Raw genomic sequence first — 22,500 nt, 5'->3', positions numbered from 1 at the left:
AATGTCACACAGCAGTGAAAAGCATCCTTATGTTTATGTTTACATACAAACAATTGAAGAGATTTTTTTTTTTGGAAAAGTTAATATTTTAATAGAGAGACATTGAAGAAAGATGTGACAATAAACTTTCTTATATATGTTTGCTTCCGTGAGCACATGTGTGTGGTTTCCACGGTAAGGCTCAGCAGCACAGTTCTCCTGCGGGGGAGGGAGGGGAGGAAAGAAAAGAAGCAAAGAAAGAGAGAGAGAGAGAGAAGGAGCGAGGGAGGCCTCCTTTCACAGAGAAACAAAGATAGCTGTAATTAATGGCCCTGAGCTCTGGACTAGGGGAGCTTTCTTCTGACAACTCCGACTTAATTAAAACTTAAGACTTCTGAAAGGGCCTCTGACTGCGAGGGGACGTCCCACCGTCTCGTGAGAAAAACCTTGTAAGATTTCCTACAAAAGAAAGAAAGAGGGAGAGAGAGAGAAAAGATGTGTTAGCGGCTGTAGCTATGTTGCTAATCCCTGTTTGTCAAAGGAGGAAAAGGGGAAGGGGAGGGGGGGGTTAGAACTCACACACCTGCAGCTAATTGCGCCCCACCACCCCACTCCTCCCACCATACACGCACACACTCCTCCCACACATACATTTTTCCAATCTCTCTCCTTGCTCCATATAATATGATGCAGCAAAGCTCAGGAGAAAATATTACCTTGCTTGCTTTTTATGTGTTTCAGGAATGAAACATCTTTCCTATGAGCCATGAGAGACATTGTAGAGTTAGCTTGCCCCCCCCCCACACACACACACACACACCATTATGTGTACTAATTCATGCACGGAACCCTGCACCTGTTTTTCACCTGGCTGTATGAATAAATCTTAACAAAGCATAAACTAACCTCCGTGAGCCACCTCTGTGACTCTGTCTCTTTGCTGTACTCTCTTTTCCTCTCTGTGTCTTTCTGTCTCTCCCCCTCCCTCCACAGAGGATCAGATAATAAAAGCTTGGCCTGGTCTTTTGTTTTTGTGCATTGTTCATTAGCCCGGCAGCAACAACAGAGGCACACTTGATATGCTTGGCTTGACTGGGTGTATGGGAGTAGAGCAAGGTGGGATGGGGGCTGTGTGTGCATGTATGCGCGTGTGTGTGTGTGTGTGTGTGTGTGTGTGTGTGTGTGTGTGTGTGTGTTTGCTCACACGCACACACTGAGGGCAGGGCAAGAGGTAGGGGGTAGCTTTGCATGGCTGCAATGCCATTAAAGAGGCAACTGGAAATTAAGGGCTTGCAACTGACAGCACACGTTGAATGAGAAACCCCCGCAGCTGCCAACAATGAGGAGAGCTGGACAATGTGCGTGTTAAAGACAAAAACAGCATTCTTAACTCAAGCCCTTATTTGACTTTTTGTGTGTTTTTAATCTGTATGTCACCTAAAACATATCCAGTTAATTTATAATGCCTGGACACGAACACAGCAACTGAAAACTTTTACAATGTTAATAATATTCCCTCTATTTAAAGTTATCTAACAAAATGATCTTTGTCCACTGGATTTAATTATAGCTCTCGATCTTGCTTTTTTTCCTACATTATTATATAATTTCATTTTTTATGTGCTATAGTCGGAGATGGTTTTGCTTGTGCAACAGATTTTTGTAACAGGATTCAGGAACCTTGCTAACTAGAATAATCTTATGTTGGAGACACTAAATGACACTGTAGTAAAATCTAAAATGAAATTAACAGCTATATCAAAGATTGCTTGTGGTATTTTTGCTTTATTAAACTTGCTGTAGATCACTTACTGCAAAGTGTAAGGCGCATATACTGCAAAAAATAATGGGCCGAGTGACTGAGACGTTACCCATTGACTCTCTGCTGGCTTGTTTGAAGTGAGGGAAGTGGGATTTCTGGGCGTTGGATTTTTGGAACCAAGCTGGAACCAGAGTAGAATGAAAGACTTTTATAGCCTTAAAGCACAAAAGGCTAAGAACATGATTTTGCAGACAAGCCTCACTTGTTTCACTGATAGTCACCCAAATATCTTCTGTCATATCACATTATTGAAAACATAACCATAAAAGAAATGCTCGAAGGAAATTAAAGGAGCTGTTGCAACTACAACTTCTTGCATTGGCTATAGGATGCCCTAAAATGTGAATAGAAACTAACAGCTGCATTCTCTTCTCTTCTGTTCCACAGTACTTGCAGAAGCAGGATAGCACGTACAACCTTGAGTCGTGTGTCTACTACTGCACGTTGTGCGACTACTCCACCAAGGCCCGCCTCAACCTGGTGCAGCATGCCCGCTCAGCTCGCCACCAGCAGAACGAGGGACTGAGGAAACTCCAGCTGCACCAGCAAGGCCTGAGAGGAGACGAGGATGGACTGAGCTTCCACGAGCTGTTCCACGTCAAGGAGTGTCCTTCCAGCCAAGGTCTGTGCTTTTTTTGGCCGGACCGCAACAGCGGAGCCAGCCCTATAAATGCGAAAGTCCGTGACTGACTGAGTGACTGAGTGACTGAGTGATGAAGTTTCACCATTGGTCGGCCGAATGCTGCCACTTCCTGTATCTGTTACAAAGTAAAAGCTCTAGTGTGTCATGCAAGGTCCAGCCATATTCTAGGCTTTGACTTAGTCTTGTTAACCTCATTTGTCTGGTTGCTTGAGTTGAGAGTTTTTTGTTGTTTTTTTCCCATGCAACACACACACACACACACACACACACACACACACACACACACACACATTGCTTGCGTTTTTTTCTTTCTTCTAAATTTCTGATTTTAATTTGCTGCTGACGTTATGACAGTTTTCTTCAGTTGTAGTCAGATCCATCTTTTTTTACTCCTTACACTCCTCCCATCTCTTTTAGTCTTTTTCTTGCACCACTCCCTCTTTATACTGTCAAATCTTTGTACCTCCCTCCCACCCTCCCTCCCGCCTTTGGCCTTCATATCCAGATCACGTCTCTCGATACAGACCCGTCCATTCCTCCTAATCTCTCCAAAATGAGCATACTGTTCCTATTAGGCTGCCGCGCTTATATCTGCAACACACACACACACACACACACACATACACACACGCTGTCCCGTGCACAGGGACATCCCAGGCAGGCAGGCAGTCAGCTTATGAAATTTCACCTTGGGAGGATCTCATAGTGAAAAGGCCTCTACACACATACATTACTCACACACTCATAGGTTACTCAAACGCACGCACACACACACACACACACACACACACATACACACACACACGTACGCTACGGCTACACAGTCTCTCCCTGGAGTGAGCTTTCATTTCCTTTCTCATGACCAAAGCAATTTGGCTTTCATTTAAGAGTCTCCGTCCTGCCAGCAGCTAATAAGTGTAACAGAACTGTAAAACATTCAGAGAGACAAAAAAAAAAAAAAAAAAAAAGATTAATCGTTTTTCTTTGAGTGGGGGTTGGATGGTTGGTGAGGGGTTGCAGGGTGTAAGGGGAGGGGGCTGCGCTGTAATTTAAACCAGAAGACGGAGAGTCAGGGTCCATTATTTAGTCATCCCTATGTTAATGCTGCCGGGAGAAAATGAGCGCTTAACTTGTTTTTGCTTTGCTTGACCTGAAGGAGCGGGTGGGGTGAGGGGGTGGAGGTGGAGGGGTGGGGTAACACATTTTGAATAGCATTCCAGCATAGCATTAGTCCATACATCCATCTCTGTGTATATGTGTGTGCGTCAGTGTGTATTTTAACATGAATCTGTGCTCCCCAAAGTGTCCTGTTTATACTGTACATGTACTCCCAAAACAGATGGAGGCCCGGTGCTTAGAAACATATGTGAATCCCAACACACACACATACACTCACTCACACACACACACACACACACGAACAGGAGAAGAGCTCCCAATCCTGAAATGGAGACTGTTGCCGGTGTACTTTTGGTTTTAATTACACACGGATCAAAGTTTCGATGAGATTTGGGGTGCAGCAGAAAAGCATGCTTAGATAAATCATTACCGTACATTTTAACATCCCTTTCTTTCTCTCTTTTTGTATCTGTCTCTCTCTCCCTTTTTTGTCCTGCTTATTCCATCTCCCGCTCTCTCCTGCTCCTGTCAGTTTTTTTTTTCATCTAGAACACAAGCCCGGCTTCAAGCCTTTTTTTCCTCTCCTTTTTACATCTCAGACCAGTGAGCACAACCAGGTTTTAAACCTGTCAAAAGCAATATTCGCCCGCTGCACCTATTTCAAATGTTCCACTCTTAAAACACACCATATTTGTTGCTTGGGCCCTCGTTTTATACCTTGGCTTTGATGCCACATGGTGAATTTCCATGAGGAAGCTAGTGCAAAGCTGAAACGGACGCTGGCGGCATCCAAAATGCTAAGCCACTTTTTTGGATGCCCTCCTTTTGCCCACTCTATATAATTTTTAGTGAACAACAGTATTCTTTCACAAGGTACATGGTAAATGTTTCAATGGCATTTCCCTGAACAGCGTACACATTTGGCAGGTGTAGGCCCAGGACAGCACGAGTTTGTCAACCGGAGATCAAACACTGAAAGTCAATGTAATGAATAGAGGTTTTAATCTTGTTCTATAGTTATGGAATAAAACTACTTTTTTTTGGTATTTGTACATTTTTAGAAGTTTATTAGCTGAGCCCTTTGTGTTTTAGGTTACAACAACAAACGCTATCATTACATACTAGGTTATTTTATGTGGAAGAAAAGGTAGATTATAGCTGCTTTAGGCTCCTAGAGTGATAAATGGAGTGAATGTTTTCACTGATATAAAAGGCTCTATAGTAGGCAACATTTCCAGCCAGTATTCAGTTTAAGGATCTTGTATTTGTGTGTACGTGCATGTGTATGCGTGCTGTTAGTTTTCTGGGGCTACAACTCCTGACTCGAGCACTTTCTGTTCATTAGAGACTGGTATGAAAAAGATTAATTTAAGTGCTGACCGGTATCTTTCTCTTAAAGCCTGGGACCTGGCACTGAGCCAGATAATTATAGGCCCATTTGGGAATAAGAGTTCTAATGCTCTGGACTTTATGTACATGTTAATAGCTTTCATTAAACAATTTTGATGCTGATTTTATGGCCTAATTAAGGATACAGTACTGCAGAGACTCACCACAAAAGGTATAGGTGTTTTAAACAAAGACAGAGGTATACATGCAACACTTCTTCTAGCCTGCATTGTATCCATGTCAGTGTATTTGTTTGCTGGTGCATATGTGCATCTGTGTATTTATTTGAGACCCTTTTCACTCTTTGTTCTCCATTTGAGTCTGTAATTCCCCAAAGTTGGACCAAGTTGTCTCATCATTTACACTAGATAAACACTATTGTGCAGTGAGTGTAAAGTGCGTCTGCATGTGCGTGCTTATTCATTTATGCATGTGCAGACACTAACTCTCAGTGACTTTACAGTGAAAACTTTTTACCATGATCTCTCAGCAATGTCCTTCAAAGACAAAAAGGCCACTGTGCCCACATTGCTGAGATAAATCGTCCCTCTCTGTGCACAATTAGAAGTGTTAAAGAAAATTGAGTTTATAAAAAATGCCAGTTTGCATCAGAAGAGCAAGCATAAATGAATTGCCTCTCAACATGGAGAACTTGGAGACCATTTTGCTTTGAGGGTTGTCCAAAAGTTGTTAGAGAAATTAGATTTTTTTTGTGCCCTTCTCCGCTCTATAATGAAGTTATGCCCTGAATAGAGCTGTTTAGTAAAATTCAAGCAGAAAAAGAAAAATATGACAGATTTCGAGTCATGGGTATTCCATCATAGATTTTATAATTTGAACAATTTGTTTAGCTGGATTTTTGGAGACATTAACAGTCTCTGAAGTTTAGTTGTAACAGTGATTTTTCTCCCCCTGACTGTTTCTCTGTTACCGCCTCTGTCTCCACCATTTGACCACTTGTTTAGCTAGAAAGAACACAGTGAGGAGGTGTGTGTGCGTGCATGAGTGTGTTTTTCTAAGTGTGTATCCTCGCCCATTAGCCCTGTGCTCCATCATGTGTAAAGCCCCTCATAAGCCAGACCAAGCAGAAACACTAGGGCCTTTTCTGCATACTTTACTTTCTGTAATTTTTTTCTTTCTTTCGTTCCCTCTGTCCCTTACAAAAAGGAAAGGGAGATGGGATCTTATGGAGGTAATTATTTCTGAGAGCCAGGCCTGTCATCCATCCCTCCACCACTCCACCACTCCACCACCCACACATCTCCATCCCTCTATAACCACCCCCCCACCACCACCACCACCACACAACATGCATTAAAGAGGGAGGGAGAGGACCCTCTTTGTCTGAGTCCCTCTTTTAAACAAAAGACCTCTTCTGACTTAGAGAGTCCAACAACACTTTTATCGTGTGCATGTGCCTGTATGTGTACGTATATGTGAGTGTGTGCATGTGTGTGTGTCCAGAGTCTTTTGTTTTCTCTGAGTGATAAGGCTCTGGGACATTTTAGGTCCTAGTCAAATTAGTGTAGCTGTGCTAACCATTTACATAGCAGCTGTAGGCTAAAAAATGAGCCTAATGGACACTTATCCTTATATGTGCTTGTGTGCGGTTAGAGTTGTGTGTGTGTGTGTGTATGTGCGTGTATGTGCATGCGTACAGCAGGAAGCAATAGAACTTGAGCGGAGAGCAAGTGTGCCATCTTGCTTGTTACCCAGTGCGCGGACATTGCTCGTTTCCAAATGTACCCAACCCAAACTGTTTCTGTACTGAGTCAAAGCACCAAAAATGATTCATTTGATTTTCAATGTGGGAAAGGGCTTTCCTGTTTCCCCAACATCATTTCGATGTGATGACACCAATGCATCTTTTGAGGCATTAGGTTTTCCCTCCTCCCTCACTTTCACTCCTTCATCTTATACTGTTTTTTCCTCTGGGTGGTGGGGGTGGTTTCGCCATTCCAGCGGTTCTCTCCCTTTTTTTTCAGGAAGGTCTCTCCTCAGACAGAAGTCTATTTCCAGGGTTTGTCTCAGTAATTTGTGGTCATTACATAAACATTCACGGATGGCCGGAGGAGTGAGAGAAAGGATGCAACACACACCCAGATCTCACAAAACCACTAGAGTTAGCGCAGCGGTGGCTATTTTCTTTTTCAAGTCAGAATACAGGAGGTAAGACTAGCTGATTGCTCATCAAAGGACACTTTTGTTTCTCCACATTGACTATTTGTCCTTAGGCTGCATATGATACCTCCCTGATGTATTTATACATTAGATATCTATAGTTAGAATTGGCTTTAATAAGTTAAGCCAGCCAATTATATTGCATATTGATTTGCTGACATTCAGCAAATTATGCTACAGTTAACACATTCTTTGTGACCTTTTCTCTCTCATTTACTGTGAAACAGGATGTTACTTACATAAAAGGTAAAGTCCACAGATTTCAGTCAGGCGAGATCCATTCCTCGCGTAATAAAAAGGTTGGAATGTTATATTATGTGCCCAACATGACTAAAATGTAGTTCCTGGGGAGAACTATTCGGATGAGAGTGATGTGATTATACCCAAGAGGATTTCTGTGAAGTATGTATTTTTTGTTGCTGTACAGTTAGTTGGAGACAATGCACTGCATTTTAAATCATTTGTCAAATCAAAATAAGACACATTCATATATGTATATTATTATATTTTCGGCAAGTAGCAATTTACCCCAAATTTCCCAAAACCCTATTCTCTATGGCTGAGGGAGTAAAAGATGTGGTCATTTTTTGAATAATTCCATCCAAGCGAATTATAATTACTTTGTGGTCTGTGTGTGCACATAGAAAAAAAGGGCAGCAGGCTGACTTGTGCCTCTGAAAAAATGAGCCTCGTTCACCATAAACTATTTTTGAAATGGTGTGTCGGGGCGGTATGGGCTCAGGCCGATTGTTTTTCTTTGAGTTGAGCAGCTCTTTGGTGGAGGGGTATTACCCGGGCTAAATTGTTCCCTCATGTTTTCCGCCAAGGTTCTGTGCCCACCACACTGACAGTTATAATTTGCAGAAATTGCGCTGATTATCTGAATTAGCATACCTGACCAATGCCACATTAGTCTTATTTACAATACAAAGCCATGGGGCTCTGAGGACGCATACTAAATATGACTTAACCCTTTGAAGAGGGGACTGGCGTCACATGGCCAAGATGTCTTTCACGTCAGTGATATCACAAAGGGCTTAAGGCCCCACTCCATATGGTACTGCAAACCTTTGGATATGCTAAGGTCCTGGAAAAGGAAGTGGTAAATGTAAAGTAAATTTCAATATAGAGCACCATATTGAAGTCACAGGGTTATTGCATGTTTTCCCTTACTCTCTTTCTCTTTCTGACCTTTCTCTTTCTGTACTCTTTTTTTAACCTCTCAGCTCTTATCCCCGTCTTTTTCTTTCCTTTTTCTTTCTGCCTTCATCTCATTCTCCCCCTCCTTTTCACCCCTACTCTTCTTTATTTTCTTCTCCCTCACCTCCATTCTTTTCTCTCCCCGATCCCCTCATACACCCTCTGTCCATTGACTCTTAACCACAGATGGACAAAACAATGGGCCATGTCACACAGCATTAAGACAAACAATCCGGTGATGGGAGGAGGGTTGTGTGGAGCCGGAGCCGCGGTAACCAGGCAATACGCTTGCTGGGTCCAAGCAGCCACTAATCTCAGGCCGCGATGATACAATTCACAGATGGACATTTAAGGCAGCCTTTATGCACACACACCCACATGCACACACACACACACACACATACACACACACACACACACACACACACACACACACACAAAGGCAGGGACATTACAAGGTAGTATTTGTCAGGTAGAATTTCTGCCATTCCTAGCAGCAGCAGCAACAACTTCTTTTTTTTTTATATTGCTCCCTCCTTCCTCACTCTCCTCTCCGTTTCCTTTACCTCATCCATCAGCGGGAGGTATGGAATTGATAGCAGCTATTGATTACCTATAGCCAAGGCTAATCGTCGCTAACCGGAGGAAGCTTTGCAGCTATAGCAGCTGTCAGTGGCTTGTCGTGTGTGTGTCTATGTGACCCTCCAGTGGTTCAGTGGCAATAGCTGTTACTCTCCTATGTTTACTCACAGCAAACTAATGACCTTAAAGCAACAGACAACACATGTAAAAAAAAAACAGCTAAAGATACTAGACATTGCTTCTATTGCAGTGTCCAGAATACAGGAAATGTCTGTTTTGTCTGCCCAAAGAAACACTTGGAGACATGCCAAGTTTCACCTCCCCACCTATGTGAGTAAGGCCCATCTCCCTCTATCTCCTTTTCTTCATCTCCCTAATAGGAAATTTGAGCACACTGTGTGAGATTAAAGCAGAGAATCAATGCCTTGTGAGCAATCATTTCCAGACAAATCTCTTTCATCTTTTCTCTCCCTTTTTTCCCCCCTCGTTCTCGCGTTCGTTTTCCTCTCCCACCTCCTAATGCTAACAGGGGGTCCCGTGTCATGACATCCCTTTTGCTTTTATCATGTCCTAATAACGCTCTGAAAATAGAGAGAGAAAGAGGAATGTGACAGAGAGGAGAAAAAAAGAACAAGAAATGGATAGACTGATAAAAATCCATTGAATGAGCCGGGGTCTTGATTTGTGCTTTGATGTGGATGTCTTTGTGCAAATTAGACAAATATGCCCACTGCTTTAGTCATCTCAAAGCTCTTCATAAGATGCCATCTGCTTTTGCCATTCTTTTTGAGGAACAGAAGGTAGAAAGAAAAAGAGTGACAGGTTCATTTAGGTACATAAAAATACAAATTTCAAAAAAATTGGGTGACAGAATAGAGAGAGAAAGGTGCTGTTTAAATTAAAAGTGCAATATGCAAAAAGTAGCTCATAGAAAGCAGTTTTTTTTTTAAAAAAAAAGGAAAGCAAAAAAGAACGTAAGGTAGAACTTGGTGTTTTTGCTTCGGGCCCACAGGGTGCTTTACTCATGATGGCGCATTGGCCTAATGGGCAAGGATACACACATACACACAGAAATACACACACCTTGGCCAGGCCTTTGTTTCAAAAGCAGGTTAATGGGGAGTGAGGAAGAGGAGCGTTGCAATTTTCTGCTCTTTAGGCGCCAGAGAATTCTCTCCAGTGTAAGAGAGACCAGACTCTCAGCGTAATAGGCATTTTACACCCTCATCACCCCTTGCACACAATCACACGCACACACACACACACAAACACGAACACACACTCGCCAGAAACGTGTGGGAGTGTAATAGGCATTCTATGGTGTGTATTGCCAGTCCCCAGAGTGCCAGTAAGTGTTAGACATGCATAGAGTCGGCAATGAGACAATCAGCATGCTGAAATTGAAACCTTGTCTGGAGTCACGCAGGAGGGGAGGAAGAGGAGCAGAGAGGGAGGAGGGAATTGGGAGAAGAGAGGAGAGGAGAGAAGAGTTGAGGATTGGAGCAAGGATAAGATTAAATAAAAAAGAGCAGAGGAGAGGCGAGGGGAGCACAGATGGCAGGAGAAAAGAGGATGAGGAAGCGGAATAAGACGAGAGACGGAGGGAGAGGAAATAGGAACTGATGTTTGTTTAATTGCCTCATAAGTGATGACACAGATAATTATGTCGAAAAAAGAGATGCTCCTCTTAGGCAGGGCCAATGAGCAGCTGTATCTGTTTGTGTGTGTGTGTGTGTGTGTGTGTCGTCTTGTCTCTCCCTATAGCCCTATCAGCTGCTGTCCCCCCCAGCCACATCAAGTATAGGACACCATTAAAGCATTACGGTTTGTGTCATATCAAATCATTCAGCTTAATTAACAGAAACACACACACACAGACACACACACACACACACACACACACACACACACACACTCATCATTTGAAATAATTTTAATTACTCTGTAACATCCAGATTATTAATATCTCCGCTTCATATACCTGGGGATATGAAGACGAGAGTGTGTTCACCTATATTTCCTGCACTGTGTGTTTGCAGGCGTGTGTGTCCATGTGTGTGTAAGCGATGCTTCCTTGACTTCATATCTAATTGTCTTTTTTAATGACAATATTCCACTGTGTGCCGGCTGTATGTAATGAGTCAGGGTGTGTCAAAGTGCAGCCCTGAGCTGTCTGCTTGAGTTAAGCTCTTCCCGTCTACTGTAGAAGCCTCCAGCGTACACACTCACACATACATACACACACATGTGGTGCACACACTCAAAGAGACAGTATCAATGTGGGAGTTCCTGTATCTGACACGAGATTAAGAGGGCCAAGTGGAGGAACGTCGAAGAACTGCCCTGTTGCATTTGCAAGAAGGAAAAAGGACCATCCTGTCACACACACACACGCGCACACACACACACATGCAAGCATCCTGTGCTGTAAGTGAGCAGTAGCCTCCCTTGCATTATTCACAGTGGCCGAGTGATCGAAGCCTGGTTCAATAGCACTAAAGCGGCGCACGCTGGAGAGATTTGTCTTACAAAACCTTGACACACACACACACAGCGCACATATGCTCTCACACACATTGATTTTTGGTGGTGGGAATCTCCCAGGCTTTGGACGAAAGGCAGGGACGTGAGAGGGGCTTCCCCCGTCAGAGCAATCCCCTGACAAACACACACATACACACCGACACATTCTTGCTGAAACACACATACACACACACACACACATTCACACACTTATACAAGGCAGAGGCAAACACTGTAAGTACATCTTTAATTCACTCAAAATGAGATTTGATGATGATGAGGTCCGGCGATAGCATGAATAAGAAAATGAAAGAAAAAGCTGGAGATGGAGGAAGAAGGATCTGCCTCTTAGATCTGATGGGGTTTCATTTACAGAAAGATGAGCTGATGGTAAAATAAAAGGAAAGAAAAAAAAGTCAAACTGATCATATTTTCTTTTTTGCTGACTTTCCTTTTTTTTTTTTTGCATTTTACCATCAGGGGGCTTTTTGCAAGGGAAGCAGAAAAAAATCACGCATTGCCTGATATGTCATATCTTTCCACTGCAGCATGTGTGTGTGTGCATATTTTCACACAGGCGAGTTCAATTTGAAGCCTTCAGTTGATTTGAATGGCGATTTTTTTCCTACACATCAGTCACCTCATTCAGTTTTCCTATTTTCTTCAGATCGGCACAAGCTGCCTAGCACATACCACCCCCTCTGGCGTTTTTGACATATTAACATGTATTGACAAGCCAGCACTCGCATTCCTGTAAACACTAACGCACAAACGCACACATACACATACCTCTGTCCCCTAAAGACATGTGATCAACCAGACCCAATCCCTTGTAATCATCTGGAATCCCCTCCACCCCCACCCCACCCACCACACTCACACACACATAGTTCCCCTTCAATCCCGGGTAATGGTTTGGGGCAGGGGGCTGAAGCGGTGGGCTTCTTTCCCTTAGCCCCAGTGTCTTAAGCTGCCATTGATTAAATGTTAACTGATATACTCGGCCCTGGCAATCTTGTTAGAGCTGGAGCAGGCAGGCAGCTAGACAGACAGTTTAGGACCCGCGCCCTCCTGATCAATAGCACAGATAAAGATTTCATCCATCAATGAGCTTCCAAAACAAAAGGTATCTGATACCTGATTAGGCCCGTGGGGACACCAACACACACACACAAACACACACACACAGATTTGAACATGAACACACACTCACATCGCCACATGGGTTGAAGCACATGAAGAAACAACAAATATACACACCTGGATCACACATAAATGCACAGGGATACAAAAATAATAACTCCCACCAACATGCACATGCACACACACACACACACACAAGTTGCTTTTACCTTTTTGTTTTGTTTTTTGTTCAGAGTAATACCTCCATCTGAACTCAATCAGTTCCACATCTAATGGTGTAATTACAACAGATACACACAAGCACACACATATGCACAGTGAAGTTTGCAGATAAGGCAGCTCTGACTTTTCCCGGATGAAGGTTAATTATGCTGTGTTAGTTCACTTAGGTGTGTGTATTTGTTTGTGCATGCAGGTATGTGTGCATCTTTGCTCAGTAGAGAGTGTGTGTGTGTGTGTGTGTGTGTGTGTGTGTGTGTGTGTGAGAGTGAGAGTGAGTGTTTCCTCAAATGCATGTGCATTTAGATCCTCAGAGCATGCCAAAGGCACCGCAAAATGTCTGAATCAATGTCTGGGCGACCACCACTGTTAAAGTGTATCAATAATGTTCCCCTATCTTCTTTCCTGGCTATTGTCACAGGGCAGTTTGAAAGTCCAAGCCTAGCCGCAATTAAGACTTAATTATAAATCAATATTAGGAGTCATTTGAATATTGATTTTTCTTTCTTCTTCAAATTGTTAACATATTCCCCACCCTGTCTACGCTCTTCTGCTTTTTTTTGTTACAACTTTAAGGAGAATCAATACTTCCCTTTACAGTCATCAGAGAAGTGGTTTTGGCATAATTGGAGCCAAAAACACAACAGGATATCTTGATGAGGGTCGATACCCACAGGTGGTCAGGGGGTAAAAATGTCACAGCCCCTTAAATTCTTATAGCTTTTCAACTACAGTTAATGATGCCTTGTAGGTCTCAAAGAGTGATCTAATTTTGGGGGGCTTTTGGGTGACATTTGTTGTCACAATGCCAAAATGCATTTCCATAATTTTCACGGCTGACATTTTCTTTGATATGACACCGTACCAGAGTGCACTCCAAAAAATTATATCAATGCAGCTCCGGTAACCTGCATTTCATTTGATTGAATGATATCTTTGCTGTTTCATTTTTCTGCTCAGCCATTTTGAGGGACTGTGATATTTTCAAGTGGCGTGTCAGGGGCCGGGAGTCTAATGCATGGAAACATGGAGCTTTCTGTTTTCTGACGGCTAGCAGAGATAAGGTAGAGATATGGCTCTAGCACTGGCTCAAATCTAAAACAGATCCCACTGGGGGGAGGCGGGGAGTTAAGAAAGTGAAGGAAAGGAGAAGGGGGGAGGGAAGAGAGGGGTGGAGGTAGCAAAAAAAGGAATATTGTCAATCCCCTAAGTGTCTGGCGGTGTCTCTCTTTCTTTCCCTCTTTCTCTCACTCTTTCTCTCCCCCTCTCTCCCTCAGTAATCTGATTTATTCGAAGCATATGTGTGCTGCTCTGTCTTTGTCTGCTTCTATTAGGGCCAGTGGGGGCCCATATGACATTGTTTAGCCAGTAATGAAATGGACATTTTTTGCATGTTTTTGAGAAAGTCAGAGGAAAGCCAACACTCCTTATTTGTAACCGTCTGCAAATACCATCTCCGGGGCAGTTGCCCTAGGACTGTGTATTCGTGTGTGTGTGTGTGTGTGTGTGTGTGTGTGTGTGTGTGTGTGTGTTGCATGTGAGCATATGTGCCCATGTCTTACAGGTTCCATGTGGTCATTTTGCAGATGATTCTGAGCAACCTAATGAATATTTGGGCTTGAAGATATTTCTCTTTTTATTCCATAATTCTATTCTTCTTATGTTGAAGAGTCCTGCCATACTCCCTAACCTCAAGACATAATAAGGCCCTGATGATGCACACATTTTTGTTTTGCACACTCTTCTAAGGGAAAAGACATGTCACATGGACTTATTGTCAGTATATGAAATTGTTATGTGCTAATGGGAGCGATGTGGTGCTCCGGACTGAACTGAAGCCTCCTTCAATAAGGAATGCAGTCATAGAAAAGCACTGAAAATGAATAGAATGAATGGGTGAAAAATAGGTAATTTTTTTTGGCCATATTTTGCTGTGTGTAATCCACACAAATATGCTGTTATCCTGGATAAGAATAACACATTGAATGCAGCATGCATGCAAAACATTATATTTGAAATAGTGTTTGTGTAATTGTTCACAATGAGGATTATTCACATTTCTTTTAGATCTCCTAGATCACAAAACTGCATTTTTAATTAATGAATTAAAAACACAAGGAGACAACTTTTTTATGATCTTACAACTATATTTTATCTGTCCTTTCTATCTAGTTAAAATCTTTTCTTTGATTTCCATCCAGGATTACAGTCTTGTTTTTGGTGGCTCTAAAAGCAGATGGTTTTTATGCAGCTAAAAACGGGACAGTAGCCCAATAGGATAAAGATCTGTTTAAGCATTATCCATTTGGCCACTGCCCGTCACAGGCCTATTTTAAGCATAGATACACACACGTACGCACACACAGCCATTCTCTTAAACCATGGCAGCCATTTTATTAGATTCCCTGTTTTCAGGCCTCGTATTAGTTCCCGGAAAATAAATAAACCTTGAATACATGACAAGGACCAGTCTGGTCAATTGGAAACTATATCTATCCTGCTGGTATCTTTGTTTACCAGTGTAGTGATGGATGGACAGATAGAAGGATAAATGGATGCACTGAGGAACAGATAGGATAGGTATATGGATGGATAGCTGTGTGAGAAGATATAAAAATAGATGGACAGATGGATAGATAGGTGGATAGATAAATGGATGGATAGATAGACAAATGAAAGTGGCAGGGAGATCTTGTTGGGCTGATAGAGTTGAGCAGGTATGCCGAGAAACAGCTGCTTTCTTCATTAGGTTCATCTATCGATCTCGGACCCTTGCTGCGTGTGTGTGTGTCTGTGTGTGTCTGTGTGTGTGTGTGTGTGTGTGTGTGTTTTTGAGGGAGAGAGAGAGGGGAAAGACAGCAGCCTGTGTAGATAAGTGCTGGTAATAGAACAGAATGAATTCTTATCACAGAGATGGGAAGGCCATTAACCCTCAGCTGCTAGTTCTCTCTCTCTCTCTGTCTCTGTCTCTGTCTGGTCCGACTTTCTCTCTCTGTTTCTCCCTCCCTCCATCCTCTGGTCTGGACCTGACAGGGTCACGTTGGCGAGCGTGTGTGATATTTCCACTATGTGTGTTAGTCTCCGAGAGTGTGTGTGTGTGTGTGTGTGTGTGTGTTTTGCGGCTGCCGCTGTGCAGACTGCCCCATCGGCCAGATGTTTATAATCAGGGGCTAGATAAATATTGGACTGAGGAATCATAAAAGACCAGGAAAAACAGAAAATAGAGAAAGAGATGGGGGAGATGAAACAGAGGAGTGGAATCTTCTTTTCAAATTATTCCTAAATCCCTCAGTAAGCTTGCCGTGCCGCCTCCTCAATTCACCTACTCAGCCTAAGGTGATTCAAACTGCCGAAATGCAATATGGCTGTTGTGTAAGATGCAGGTGTGTGTGTGTGTGTGTGTGTGTGTGTGTGTGTGTGTGTGTGTGTGTGTGTGTGTGTGTGTGTGTGTGTGTGTGTGTCTGCACACATGTGGAGGTGTACAGTAGGTGCAGTAGGTGTGCTAGCCTATTGTATAAGGCCAGGTGTTGCGGCAGTTTTTTTTTTTCCACCACAGAACCTTTTGAAGCCATATTTTTGTCCTGTGAAAACCTTTTGTATTTGCTATTAAAGAATCATTAACATCATCCCCCCCAGTGCTCACAGCAGTGAAAATGAAACCCCTCTTAACACAAAACAACAGTTTCTGTCTGCGCAGCAAGCAAGACACCCAAGCCTTTAATCTTGGCTATGTTTATTCATATGATTTTTTTTTTCTCCCCTTTTTTTTTCAAAAGAGTAATAGGTGTTTTGTTAGTCGCCTGCAAGACAGCGGAGCGGGCAATTTGAGCGAAATAAAATACAATGAAGTGTCTCAGGAAGTCATAATTGACAACAACAAAGCAAATTTGGAGCTGCTGATACAAGCGTTTTTTATACAAAAGTCATTTTTTCAGCTTATTCTGTCAGTTCAACTTATTGACATTCACACCAGGAGCGTATTAAATGTGACAATCCTATTGTCTGGCTCTCAGAATCAACCTGAAACAATAGATATTTTTTGCTGGCGTAATAAGTTCTCATGTTTTAAGCAATAAATGGGTGGGTGTGGGTGGATTTGAGCGTGTGGATGGAAACACGTGTGTTTGCTTTTGCCAGTGTGTGTGTTTACATGTTAGCATGTGGGCTGTGGACCTCTTTGCGTGAAATACATTGAGCGCTGTGTGGGAGTAAATGTGTGTTATGTGCAGAGGTTTTCATGTGTAGGTGTGTGTGAGCGTGTGCGTGTATGTCAGTTATTCCCAGGCCCTGTGCAGGAGCTGTAGCCCCTCTCCACTGGGTTGATGTTTAGTATTTTAGACATGCTACATTAACAACATCTGGTTAAGATCTAAATGCTTGTTAAACGCGCTGAAATTCGGGGGGAAAGGTACAGGGAGAATGAGGGGAGAGAGGGGGGATAAAGAGGGAGAGTAGGGTAAATAAAGATTTGAGGGTGAGAGAACGGGAGGGAGGGAGATCAGTAAGTCCGTAAGGTTATTACTCTGGCAGTATTACCACTGGCCCTTGACTGTGTGTGTGTGCGTGTGCGCATGACTGTGACTGTGTGTATGCTTGTGTGCCTGTGTGGGATGGTGTAATGTTTCAAAGCTTTCCCCTTTAAAACCTAGAGGCCAAACTAGAGCCACGCGCGCGGCGCAGGAATGTGACATCACAGGGCCCCTATTGCTCGCACACACACACACACACACATGCACACACAGTCTCACAGGGGACATGACCAGAGTTGTAAGAAGAAATCAGCTTCAACATCATGGCTAAGTGAGAGAGACATGGCAGTCATGGGTGTTACGCAAAACATTAAGGCTGCATTACTACCACAGATACACCGGACACAGACCATATCTATACTTTATTATTACTTTTCGACATATGACACAATAGTACTGATAATATTCTCTGATAATAGTCCTAACAGCTATACAGTAATAGTTTCTCTGTCTAGTTGTTGTAGTATTTCTCATATATTTCTTATGATATTTTTCTTTGGCAGCAATTACTGTTTCAGTTGATGCTCACAGTTTTTATGATTTAAGATAAACAATAATGGGGGGGAAAAAGTGTTTTTTTTAAAACTCTTTTACCCCTTTAATGAGCACCATCCTAGCCTTAAAGAAGCAAATTAGAGTCAGCTCTTCCCAACTAATGAATTCAGCCATTTTGGATCCTCCGTGTCCAGTATCTCAGCATGGCATTGCTCTATGGTTGTGTGCTGTATGGCTGACTTCTCCACCGGGCACATAATGACCTGGCATGGCGGTTATGGGCCCTTAGGGGGAGATGGGAGGGGGGAGTGAGCGGTCTCAGAGCAGGTCATTATACAGCTAGAGGGCACACACACACACACAAACACACAGCGCTGACACTTTCAATACATCCTCCATTGCCTCCATCTCCCATATGTCTATTCCTCCATTTCTTTCCTTTCAAAACATCTCTTTTTATTTATCTTTCTCCTCATCCCCCTCCATCTGTCCAAATCTCATTTTTCCATTATATTTTTTTGAGTGTGCTGATTTGAAGCCATACGAGCAATTGTTAAATAATCTAGGACCAAAATAATTCAAAACATCTTATTTTTGTTTAAGATCATGTAAACCAAATATGTTTTGTTTGGGGATTTGCAGAGTTATTTGTCGGACAAACAGGAGAGTTATTCATCTAGGGGCCTAATTGGTTACACTGGCTTCCAATTAATAGTTGAATCTAAAAACCAGGCTGATTTGGCTGTATCCCTAATCAAGAGTCACTTAATTATTCTTCTTCTCTAACGGTTAAATATAGGCTGGTGTTGGTTGCATGGTAATCGGACCCAGGGTCTGTGGTTTGCTCGAGCTCACCGGCCGGCTTTAATGTTCCGACCGACCCACATCAAAGAGAGTCCCACCAGGCTGCCAAAATCACACACCCTCCGCAGCCCGACCAACTCCCTCTGCATGTGTGTGTGTGTGTGTGTGTGTGTGTGTATGCGCGCACACAGAGGCAGTGGAAGGTGACTGCGAAAGTTTTGCTCTGCGTGTCCTCTGGTAGCGATTAAGTTGATGGTTAAGAGTCCCTGCCGCAGAACCCTCCGTCTCTCTCTTTCACTCACACACACACACACACACACACACTTGCACATGACAACTCACATGCAAACACATGCAGTCACTGTCTCACTCACTTGATCAATGGCGCACATCCACACAAACACGCTCAAACATGCGCACACACATAGTCACACACGCACTCACATACACACTCATGTGGTGTGCAACTGTCAGGGTCAGTCAGAGGGCAGACGCTGTGCTGATGTATTGAGAGAGCTCGTCTGGGAATGTCCTCAGTGTGGAAACACATTCCCTGTATGCATGCACGCACACACACACTCGCCACAGATCTAACCGACTAGAAGGGGAAAGGAGTGAAAAAAAAAACACTGATGAGGCCCAGATGATCACCCCTGCTTTCCTCTCTCTTTTTCTCTTTCTTCACCCACTCTTCACCCTCATTGCTCCCTCTCTTTCCTTCTCTCTGTTCATTGTCTCCCGTTTCTCTTGTGTCCTATGTAGCTACAGGTAGAGTGCCCCCTAGAGGTTAGTTTTGGTGATAGCTATGTATTGTCATGATCAAACACTGCCTGCAACTATGACCACTTTCACCAGACCCCATACCCTCCTTTTTTATTGTGCTCTTATTCCTTATTGTACTTTGATAAGTGAATACAATATTATACTTTAATAAGCTAATACAAAAATTGACAATAATTACTTGAAATGACCATATTTAGTTATATCTAACAAATTAAACATTTTTTTTTATTTTAAGAACATAAGACTAAGCATCTTTAAGAGCATTGATTGTTCTCTAAATATGTTGATAGTGGCTATATACTAATAACAAACACTAACTTGTTGTAGTTTATTTAGGTTTTATTTACTGTAACAGGATAAGACACATTTACATTTATTTGTGTTATACATTTAGTATAAGCTGAAATAAATAATTTTATATATTTGATACTGTACAAATATGATATAAATATTAATATAAATATTTATAAAAAAACAGATTGCTTTCAATCAAAGCAATTGTGTCTTTTTTTCTTGACATATATATGTAAATATATATTTATATATGTATTAACAGTGTGGTGCAGTGGAGGAATAAAGGCACACAATGACAAAGGAGATGAAAAGATGTATTTTTTTCCTCCTGCTTTTTGAGATTTTTTTTAACCTTTCTTTTGAGATATTGTCCTGACCTTGCAGTATTTGAGATTTTCGAGGGTTTATTTTTTTCTCTGTATTTCAGTTTTGACCCTTCTCCCCTCCCCTTCTTTTCTGACTCTTCTGTGAAACATGCTGTTCGATTTGTGCTATTTGCTTTTCCCTGGCATCGAACAAAAGTCAAGTATAGAGAAAAGATAAACCAGTGATGAAGGACTTTCAAACCTACTACACACACAACATTTACACACATACACTACACACTCACACACACACACACATACATCCTTCCTCCTTTCTCTCTGTACGAAGGTGGGGTGAATTAAAATACAAAGATGGACGCTGCAGCACCAGCAGTGAAAATTGCAATTTCTGCAGCCCGGGCTCTCCTGGCTGACAGGAGATATTTCATCCCTGTTGTCACCGACGTATTAATAAAACATCAGGAGCAGAGTGCAGTCCCAGTCTCACTCTCTCTCTCTTTCACACACACAAACACACACATACAAGGACACACACATACACCTTAACATAGACTGTTTATATACATGTGCAAAATGCGCACAGCACTCACACGCATGTGCAAATGCAAAAATACAACAGTGTTTGTGAATATGAACACACACACACATATGTACACACACAAAACCGCAATTTTCTTTCCTCAATCACATGCCTGCATCTGCCATGAAAATTTCATGGCGTATATAATGTCCACTTAATGTGTTGGCGCTTAAAGCAACGGCGCCAACACTTAGTCTATGTGTCTGTCTGTGTCTGTGTGTGCGTGTCTTTGGTCATGTGTGTGTGTATGTGAAAGGGTTAATCATATCATGTTTCCGAGGGGGGTTTTTCAGACCCCTTGTGCTCGTCATACAATGGCCAAAGTGATTGTATGCAAATGCAAACTGACCTCAATGCACCCTTTGCCTGATTTCTATGAATATGACTCTGTGTGTGTGCACATGTGTGTGTGTGTTGTAAAATATGGTTATTAAGGCAGTGCAGGATTGATGAGCACAGCTCTTTTACACACCTTCACACAAACATGCATGCACACAGACACACACGCACCAGTTTCATTCTCCAGCAAAGTGAGGGGTTTGTGGTAAAAGAGACCCCCCTTCCCCCCATTTAGAAGACATGAAATTTTTAACGGTTTTGCTCTGTGTGTGTGAATATGATACTGTGTGTGTATGATTTGACGCCTGTGTGCAAGTGTTTTCTGTTTGATTTTGCATTTGTGTGTGCTATCCCTGGGATGGAGGAGGGTACTGTGTGTGTATGTGTGTGTGTGTATATATATATGTATGTGTGTGTGTATGTTTGTGTGTGTGTGTGTGTGTGTGTGTGTGTGTGTGTGTGTGTGTGCGTGCATGCCTGGTTATCTGGCCTCTCTCAGACTGCTCAAAATTCATTACAAAGTGACATCAGCCCAGCCGGAGACAAATGATGGCTGGATGAAAGGGAGCGCTGGGGCTCGGCTAGGATTAGTGTTAGCTTGTGCTGGCGACACATATACACACATACACACTTGTACACACACACACACACACACACAATAATGCATATACACACACACTCACACACACACTTTAATCCACTGGCAGAACACTGCAGATACACAGAATTATCAAACAAGGGGCTGAACTCTCAGAGATGGGCAGGCTAATCTGCTAATAGTACAGAGCTGCGTGTGTGTGTGTGTGTGTGTGCGTGCGCGTGTGCAGATTTTTTACAAAGGTATACAGAGGTACATAGACACAATATCTGCATACAGTACAGTAGTGAACATCTACACACTATGTACATGCAAATTTATTTTAAATGTGTATATGTTGTAGGCTCAGTGATAATGTTAATATTACTATTTATTAAGTTGATTTTCTATTTATCAGTTTTAATGAAGTAGAAAGGAAGGCCTTTAAAAATCATTCTGTGTGAAAATCAAAACAGGATCATTTCTATTTCCTTTGTGTTGTAATATAAATATTTTTTTAAACAACAATCAATCAGAATGAATTAAAGTAAATGAAAAATATTTATTTAAAGGAAAATAAAGGAAAAAAGTAAATATGATTAAAGTTTTCTTTGAATTAAAAAGTGACTTGTCAAGAGAGGCAAACCAAAGTAACTAAAATAGTTCCCCACATTGGACATATTTAGTTTTTGTCACACAACGTCCCTGCTTTCAGGCCATGGATGTATTATGTTTCACCCACTAGAAGTGGCACGGCAGAGCTGTTTTCACTGGAACATGTGTTCAAAGCTCCAGAAGTATTACTTCCTACTGTACAGTAGGGTAAACCTGATCATTGTGTAGAAATAAAATATTTCATGGGGATTAACAGTATGTGTGCAACTAGTAATATTTTCAAAATGTTTCTAATATGATAAAATATCCACTTTCTTTCTCAAGCAAGGCACCATAGGAGATTCCTTTTTTAGTGCTG

General features: G+C 42.2%; 1 protein-coding gene across 2 annotated transcripts in view; it reads left to right on the top strand.

The window, feature by feature from the left end:
- zfhx4 (zinc finger homeobox 4) overlaps window positions 1-22,500 on the top strand; it is an 84,216-nt gene that overhangs the window by 42,470 nt on the left and 19,246 nt on the right. For both annotated transcript variants that reach the window (XM_053342293.1, XM_053342294.1), the window contains exon 6: window positions 2,189-2,423. In XM_053342293.1, the coding sequence (XP_053198268.1) occupies window positions 2,189-2,423 (235 nt within the window). The remainder of the gene's footprint in view (window positions 1-2,188; window positions 2,424-22,500) is intronic.

The sequence above is a fragment of the Scomber japonicus genome, chromosome 21 (assembly GCF_027409825.1).
Source record: "Scomber japonicus isolate fScoJap1 chromosome 21, fScoJap1.pri, whole genome shotgun sequence".
NCBI classification, from domain to species: domain Eukaryota; kingdom Metazoa; phylum Chordata; class Actinopteri; order Scombriformes; family Scombridae; genus Scomber; species Scomber japonicus.
Note: the sequence above shows the minus strand (reverse complement) of the source record. Positions and strands in the feature narration are given on the sequence as shown.